Source organism: Eutrema salsugineum, unplaced genomic scaffold (genome assembly GCF_000478725.1).
Source record: "Eutrema salsugineum unplaced genomic scaffold, Eutsalg1_0 scaffold_9, whole genome shotgun sequence".
Classification (NCBI taxonomy): domain Eukaryota; kingdom Viridiplantae; phylum Streptophyta; class Magnoliopsida; order Brassicales; family Brassicaceae; genus Eutrema; species Eutrema salsugineum.
Window position 1 is genome coordinate 11,736,918 of NW_006256342.1, and position 9,101 is coordinate 11,746,018.

The 9,101-nt window shown below is 38.1% G+C and overlaps 1 protein-coding gene across 1 annotated transcript; it reads left to right on the forward strand.

The window, feature by feature from the left end:
* Positions 1-8: 8 nt before the first annotated feature.
* LOC18008553 (transcription elongation factor SPT6 homolog) lies at positions 9-7,702 on the forward strand. Its single transcript, XM_024156252.1, has 16 exons — positions 9-187; positions 314-406; positions 1,013-1,142; positions 1,358-1,421; positions 1,522-1,666; positions 1,746-1,863; positions 1,962-2,199; positions 2,297-2,497; positions 2,582-2,689; positions 2,785-3,171; positions 3,246-3,353; positions 3,458-4,237; positions 4,604-5,917; positions 6,020-6,229; positions 6,377-6,848; positions 7,023-7,702. Exons 1-16 carry the CDS (start codon positions 157-159, stop codon positions 7,544-7,546), a joined length of 4,923 nt encoding a protein of 1,640 aa, XP_024012020.1. The 5' UTR covers positions 9-156; the 3' UTR covers positions 7,547-7,702.
* Positions 7,703-9,101: the final 1,399 nt, after the last annotated feature.

Below are 9,101 nucleotides of genomic sequence, written 5' to 3' on the forward strand. Positions count from 1 at the left end.
ATCACAAGAACACTAGAACACGAGAACCCTAGAATCGCGAGGACCTTCTTCTTCCCCTTCTCTTCGCATAATCAGAATCATAGTTACAAGCTGCGTTTTTTCAGTTTTCAGGGTTACTTTTCTGCGTCATCATACATCTAATTCGTTGACAGAATCATGGGAAGAAACACACATTCTGACGAAGAAGGTACCCAAATCTCTGCGCAAAAACCCTAATTTCTCTGTGCTAAATGCACGCCGTAATTTTTCCAGGGCTTCTTTTTTTTGTTGTTTTCTGGTTTGTCTAAAGATTTGATTTTTTTTCTCCGCGCAGATGATCATGAGCTCGAAGACGAGGATGTTGAGCCGGCTCATGGAGATCCAGTTGATAACAATGACAACGACGATGATGATGAAGAGGACGAAGGTAAGCGCTTTGTCCTCGATTTTTGGCTTCTCTGAGTGAAAATGGGTGTTCTTTGCTTTTGTTGTTTTTAGTATTTCCTCAGTTTCATCTGTTTTCTCTTTTGTGTCTATCGTTTTTGCTTACCATTCGTTATCTGAGAGCCATATAGTCTGATTGCATTGAAGGAAACTAGTGGTACGGCTTGGTTAAATACAGACTTGCATGCAGTTCATTGTCTAAAGACCGATTAATTTGCTCCATTAGAGGATACAGTGTCCGCATTTGGCAATAGAAAATAGAATTAGGAAATCGATATTGGATGAGCCGAAGGAAATAAAGTGAATGAACAAAAATGTGTTTGTTCTTAGATGTTTATCTGCTGGAAATTTTCCTCCTTCAACCACTTATTGTTTTTATCATCTCTGTCTCATGTGGATACTTGATTTTGAAATGTGGCAATATCACGTTTTCAGGTTCCTATGTAGGCTTCATGGTTTCTGTATAATAATGAGTTTTATATTCATCTGAGTTTTAGTTTGAGTCAGTTGTTTTTTTTTTTTAGTCTTCTGCAATTAGATTCATGCTAGTCTATTTCTATGATGTGAGAACCGTATATCTGTTTTCTAGGTGAGGATGAGTATGAGAATGATGGATTCATAGTGGGTGATGAAGAAGAAGAAGAGGAGGAAGAAGAGGAAGAAGAAAAGCAAGATAGCGATGAGGAGAGGCAGAAAAAGAAAAAGAGACGAAGGAAAAAGTAAATATTCTCTCCCTACTTGCTCTCATAAATTTCATCTTTCAGAACTTACAAAAAAACATAACGTTAATGTGCACGTGCAGGATGCATTTGATAAAATATTCCCTTAAATCACAGTAGTCTTTATATGTAGTTTTCATTTGCATTGTCTGTTATTAGTAGATAGCTGGGCTGTTATTGTTCTGATAAACCTTCCACTATGATGATTTTAATAGGGACGAAGATCTTGATGAAGATGATTATCTTCTTCTTCAAGATAACAATGTCAAACTCCAAAAGGTTACACATATTTGTGCACAATTATTCCAGATATGTACATACACTGGTAATATATTTGCGTTCTAATACATATTGTTTTTTTCATCTGTTATCATGACAGAGGAAGTACAAGAGGTTGAAAAAAGCTCAAAGGGAAAGGGAAAATGGTCAAGGGGGATCATCGGATGATGAACTTGATGGGAGTGGTGGAGCTGGAAGAAGTGCTGAGGACAAGATCAAAGACAATCTGTTTGATGATGTTGATGGTATATTCTCTTTAGCTTTGTGATACTCATATTTGGACTCGTGACACATAGTTGATTATGTACTCTCTGTATCTTGTAGATCTGCCTGATGATGTAGGCGATGAGGACGACTTAGCTGTGGAAGAAGATGTTGTCGGGAGCGAGGATGAAATGGCAGATTTCATTGTAGATGAAGATGGGAATGGTCATCCTAGGAGGTGCAGATTTTTCTTCTCTTTAATCTCTCTTATGATCTTATAGGTGTCGTATGTCACGTATAGTTTTTTTTTTCTGATCCGAAGCAACTTATTTTCAGGGGAGACGCAAAGAAAAAGAAATATAGGCAGGGATCAGATTTTAGTGCTATTCGAGACGCTAACGAAATATTTGGTGATGTTGATGAGTTCTTGTTAATTCGCAAAAAGGGTTTGGCGTCTAGTGAAAGGATGGAAAGAAGGCTCGAAGATGAGTTTGAACCAACTGTTCTTTCTGAGAAGTACATGACAGGGAAAGATGATGAAATCCGCCAACTTGATATTCCTGAGAGAATGCAGGTGCGCTCTCTGCTATAATTTTCTCTATGCGTCCTTAATGTCTAAGTTTTATTTGGTGTTCATGGGTGATGTAAAATTATCTTGTCAACTTTGACAGATATCTGAAGAAAGCACTGGAAGCCCTCCTGTCGATGAAATTAGTATTGAAGAAGAGAGCAATTGGATATATGCTCAACTTATTTCTCTAATAAAAGATTCTGATGGACAAGGACTTCAGACATTTGAAGGACAAGGTTTCTCGGTTAACAAGGATGACATTGCAAAATTTTTGGAGCTACATCATGTGCAGAAATTAGAGGTTCTTGGATTCATTCTCTAGTTGGATTTGTCCTTGAACAGCTCACGTTCATTATTATGCTAATATATTTCCTCAATCCTCTAGATTCCATTTATATCCATGTATCGAAAGGAGCAATGCCGTAGCTTGTTGGACTCTGCTGATGTTGATGACCTTAATATAGAGAAGAAACCTGAGACCAAGTGGCATAAGGTACGCAGTTTTCATGGAGATACAACAAGTACTCAGGTTAATTTTTATTGGCTGTGGAAACTTGGTGGATGAATGTTAAGTATTTGCCAATGTAGGTCTTCTGGATGATTCAGGACTTGGATAGGAAGTGGCTCCTTCTTCGAAAAAGGAAAATGGCGTTGCATGGTTACTATACAAAACGTTTCGAAGAAGAGTCTAGGAGGGTCTATGATGAAACTAGGCTTAACTTAAACCAGTATCTTTTTGAATCAATCATTAAGTCTCTTAAGGTAGCAGAAACAGAAAGAGAAGTTGATGATGTAGATTCCAAGTTCAACTTGCATTTTCCTGCTGGTGAAATTGGTATTGATGAAGGCCAGTTCAAGAGGCCGAAGCGGAAATCACAGTATAGCATCTGCAGCAAAGCGGGGCTCTGGGAGGTTGCAAACAAATTTGGGTATAGTGCTGAGCAATTGGGACTTGCATTGTCCCTAGAAAAACTGGTCAGTGTGGTTTTATATTGTTTTTGTCTGGATGTTGTTCTGATATGACAATTCTGATGCTAATTGAGTTGCAGGTTGATGAACTGGAGGATGCAAAGGAAACACCAGAGGACATGGCATTGAACTTTGTGTGCGCAATGTTTGAAAATCCTCAAGCTGTTCTTAAGGGTGCACGGCATATGGTACATTCTGCAGCAAAATTTATAATGAACTTTAGCTGGATTTAATACCGCAAGAACTTTTCTTGTCATCAAGGCTGAGATACTTCTTATTTTTTCTCTTTCAGGCTGCAGTTGAGATAAGTTGCGAGCCATCAGTCAAAAAGTATGTCCGTGGCATTTATATGGAGAACGCAGTAGTCTCAACTAGTCCAACAGCAGATGGGAATGGAGTAATAGATCCGTTCCATGAGTATTCTGGGGTTAAGTGGTTACGTGAAAAGCCATTGAGCAAGTTTGAGGGAGCGCAGTGGCTTCTCATTCAGAAGGCAGAAGAAGAGAAACTTCTTCAAGTAACTTTCAAGCTGCCTGAGAATTACATGAATAGGCTAATTAGCGACTGCAATGAACACTATCTAAGTGTTGGTGTAAGTAAGTATGCTCAACTCTGGAATGAGCAAAGAAAATTGATACTGGAAGATGCACTTCATGCTTTTATTTTGCCATCAATGGAGAAAGAAGCAAGATCCTTGCTAACTAGCAGAGCCAAAACTCGATTGCTTTCGGAGTATGGACAGGCTCTGTGGAACAAGGTGTCTGCAGGGCCATATCAAAAGAAAGAAATGGACATTAACTCAGATGAGGAGGCTGCACCCAGGGTCATGGCATGTTGTTGGGGACCTGGAAAGCCACCAAATACGTTTGTGATGCTGGATTCATCGGGAGAGGTGCTTGATGTGCTATATGCTGGATCCCTCACACTGCGATCTCAAAATGTTAACGATCAGCAACGTAAAAAGAGTGACCAGGATCGGGTTTTAAAGTTTATGATGGACCACCAACCGCATGTTGTGGCTTTAGGAGCTGTCAATTTGTCTTGTACTCGGCTGAAGGATGATATTTATGAGGTAAGGATTCATGTACCATAATCTTTGTTCGTTAACTCATGCTTAGGCAACATACAAGTTCTGAGTTTGAAGTTAAATTGTAGGAATTATGGTGATATGGTTCTGGAAAACCGTGATTATTGGTTTACCTAATTAGTTCTTTAGTATCTACTCTCTAGTGTCCAGGACTTTATGTTTTATCATCAGTCTTGTCAAAATCGCTATACCTTTTTCAAGTTTGACTGCCTTCCAGATAATGATGATGTTATATCTAATGGGATAAGCTGGTATTTCTGGTTATGTAGTTCAATTTGTGGTCCATTTTCCATTGCTGATTCTTTTGCATAGTAAATTTTGGTCATGTTTTTCTTTATCTTTTTGTATCAGGTCATATTCCAGATGGTGGAGGAAAAACCTAGAGATGTTGGACATGGGATGGATGATTTAACTATTGTTTATGTAGATGAATCGCTTCCTAGGCTATTTGAAAACTCTCGAATCTCGGGCGAACAGCTACCTCAACAGTCAGGGATCGTGAAACGTGCAGTTGCTCTTGGACGATATCTCCAGAATCCACTAGCAATGGTCGCGACTTTATGCGGTCCAGGCAGGGAAATTTTGTCTTGGAAGCTTCATCCTTTGGAGAATTTTCTTCAGGTTGACGAAAAGTATGGGATGGTTGAACAGGTTATGGTTGACATAACGAACCAGGTTGGAATCGACATTAATTTGGCAGCTAGCCATGAGTGGTTTTTCTCTCCTTTACAGTTCATTTCGGGACTTGGGCCTAGAAAAGCTGCATCCTTGCAGAGGTCTCTTGTAAGAGCTGGTTCGATATTTGTCCGCAAGGACCTGATAATACATGGGCTTGGGAAAAAGGTTTTTGTAAATGCAGCCGGTTTCTTGCGCATCCGGAGGAGTGGGCTGGCTGCTAGTAGTAGTCAATTTATCGACTTGTTGGATGACACCAGAATACATCCCGAATCATATGGTCTTGCACAGGAATTGGCGAAAGATATTTATGATCAGGATGTCAGAGGTGATTCCAATGATGATGAGGATGCGATAGAGATGGCAATAGAGCACGTGAGGGATCGGCCAGCCTCTTTGAGAAAAGTTGTCCTTGATGAGTATCTAGCAAGCAAAAAACGGGAGAATAAGAAGGAAACTTACAGTAATATCATGAGAGAATTAAGCTGCGGTTTCCAGGATTGGCGGATACCGTTTAAAGATCCAAGTCCAGAGGAAGAGTTTTTTATGATCTCAGGTGAAACTGAAGACACCATAGCTGAGGGCAGAATTGTCCAGGCCACGGTTCGGAGATTGCAGGGTGGAAGAGCCATATGTGTTTTAGATTCTGGGTTAACTGGGATGCTCATGAAGGAAGATTTCGCAGATGATGGGAGAGATATTGTTGAGTTGTCGGACCGACTGAAAGAAGGCGAAATCCTAACTTGCAAGATCAAATCGATTAAAAAGGAGAGGTATCAAGTATTCCTTATTTGCAAAGAAAGCGAAATGAGAAACAACAGGCACCAGCAGAACCAGAATCTAGATCCTTATTACCATGAGGATAGAAACAGCCTCCTGATTGAGAAAGAGAAAGCTCGAAAAGAAAAGGAGCTGGTGAGGAAGCATTTTAAGTCTCGGATGATTGTCCATCCTCGTTTCCAGAACATAACTGCTGACCAAGCAACAGAGGTTTGTACTTGTTATGTTCATAAGATAATCACATAAATAGTCTTGTTTTCTGCTGTTATTTTGTTTTTGGTTTTAAAATCCGTTGGTGCTATGATCTTTCAGTATTTGTCTGACAAAGATTTTGGAGAAAGCATTGTTCGTCCTAGTTCTCGAGGACTCAATTATCTGACGCTAACTCTTAAGATATACGATGGGGTTTATGCTCACAAGGAGATAATTGAAGGTGGGAAAGAAAACAAGGATATCACAAGCCTACAGTGTATTGGGAAGACCCTGAAAATTGGAGAGGACACCTTCGAGGATCTAGATGAGGTACATCGTTTCATATAATCTAATTGTACTGTTAACCAACATGTGTACTTAATGCTTCTTAAAATTCCTCTTACTCTTTGCAAGCTTGTTTTGAACTAATTCTGTGCATTTATAAATACTATTAACCACATCATCTCATAACTGCAGGTCATGGATCGGTATGTTGATCCTCTGGTCTCTCATCTCAAGACCATGCTTAAATATCGGAAGTTCCGAAAAGGGACAAAAGCAGAAGTCGATGAGCTTCTCAGGATCGAGAAGGGTGAAAACCCTGCAAGGATAGTTTACTGTTTCGGGATTTCACACGAACATCCAGGCACCTTCATACTGTCTTACATAAGGAGCACAAATCCACATCACGAGTACATTGGTTTATATCCTAAGGGATTCAAGTTTAGGAAAAGGATGTTCGAAGACATTGACAGGCTTGTGTCGTACTTCCAGAGGCATATTGATGACCCGTTGCAGGAAACAGTTCCATCGATCAGGTCTGTTGCTGCCATGGTACCTATGAGAAGCCCAGCAGACCGTGGCTCTTCAGGTGGAGGTGGTTGGGGTGGTTCTCAGAGTGAAGGAGGCTGGAAAGGAAACTCAGATCGCTCATCTGGACCAAGACCAGGTAGCGCTTTTCAAAGTTGGTTTATCGTTTACTTGCACAGAATCACTGGTTGGTGTTCATTGTTCGACATTCTCAGGCTTTTGCAGTCTGGATTTTGCTTTAATATTGTTTCTGTTTTCTGAGATTATGATGCTGCATGTTCAGTCTTAAAGATATTGTGCAAATGTGCTGCAGGGAGAGGCGGAGAGTACAGAAACGGTGGAGGACGTGGTGATGGGCATGCAAGTGGAGCGCCAAGGCCGTTTGGTGGTCGTGGTCGAGGCAAAGGAAGTGAGAGACGAGATGGAAATGTCGAATGGGGGAGTCATGGTGGCGGTGGGGCAGGCGGCAGGGGTCATGACTCTACCGATGAATACGGAGGCGGGAGCAGGGGCAGTAGGGGTGGTTGGGGAAGTGAGTCTGGTGGTAAAAAGAGTGACGGTGCAGGTGGTTGGGCTAGTGAGTCTGGTGGTGGCGGCGGCGGGGGTTGGGGAAACGATTCTGGCGGTAAAAAGAGTAGCGAGGATGGTGGTTGGGGAGGCGGTTCTGGTTCTGGTACCGGCGGTTGGGGAAACGAGTCTGGTGGGAAAAAGAGCGGTGAAGATGGCGGTTGGGGAAACGAGTCTAGTGGTAAAAAGAGCGATGGAGACGGCGGTTGGGGAGGGGATTCCGGCGGACGAAAGAGTGGTGGTGGCGGCGGCGGCGGCGGTGGATGGTGAAAAGACAAATGCATTAGTAGTAATTAGCTTCTCTCTAAATGACTTTTTGTTTATGCTCCTCCTTTTGTCTTATAACTTGATGGTTAATTAGTCTCTCGGTTATGTAATTACTTTTAACGTTCCAGGAAAGTCTTTCAAAGTGATTACACAATAATAATCTTAAAATCTCGATTAATTTTTATTTTGTTAACAAACTCTTTCCAAGTTTGTTTAACTTCTTTACTTACAGTCTTACAGACATTTGATTTCTACATTAAGCTTCTAGTTCTAGTAAATTACTTTGTAGGATTATCTTTACAAATTACTAAAAATTACAATTACTGAATATTTACTTGTTTGATTGACTTTAGCCATTTTTCTTATTTACTAGGGACTATCCCGGGCTACGCCCGGGTTTTGACATAGAAAATTTAATTAGTTTTAGGTTCTTTCATTATTTGTATTTTTGAGTATATAATGCATATGAACACCAACCATATTATCTATTACCTACTAAATCCATACTTTCTGAAAAATCTACACTTAAGCGAATTAAACTTATTTTATTCAAGCACTTTAATCTCGTGGAACATGCATAGATTTTTGTCACTCATCTTTGTGATGTTTTTTTACAGCAAACAGATCTTATAAAGAGTTTTATTTTTAAGTTAATATTGACTTATAATCTATTTTGTTAAAACAGAAGCACATTTCGTGGTTGCATCCAAACACTTCTAAAGTTTTTTTTTATAATATTTTATTTTATTTTTATATTTAATTTTCGAAAATTAGTTATTAATTTAGATATTTTTAGATTTCCCAAAATCTAGGTCATCTTTAATTTAAATTTCAAATTATTAGAAATTTATTTAAATTTAGTTACAGAAATTTGCATTTAATTTAATTTAAATTCAAAAAATTCAAAAAAAATTAAAATTAAATTTTATTACGAAAATTTAGATAATAATTTTAATACTGTAAAATTTCTTAAATACACGAGAGATTTAATTTAAAATTTTAAATTTAAATAATTTTTTTATAAAAATGCATAGTAAATAAATATTTTATCATAATCAATTGGTATAAAATATCAAATATTTAAGATTAATAAATATTTATATTATACAATAATATGATCGAGCTGATTAGAGTTATATATATATATATATATTTAAGATCCATGAGTTAATTTATTAAAACATGTAAGATATTAAGATGATTTGAGACATTAAACTAACTGGTTAACCAGTTTATATATATATATATATATATATATATTTTTAATAGTACAAATAATAAATAAATATCTTATTATATTTTTTCATAATCAATTGGTCCAAATATTCCATATTAGTAAATATTTATAGGGTTATGCAATTATAATTATAATCTTATACGGGTTAGTTTGTCAAAACATGTAAGATATTAAAAATGATTTAAGACAACTAAACGGATGGATTAGCAAATTTATAGATATATAGATTTTTTATATGTAAATCTAAATTCACATAATAACAAAGTTTATAATTCACAATAGATCAATGTATATTTAAATCACGCGGACTCATACACTACT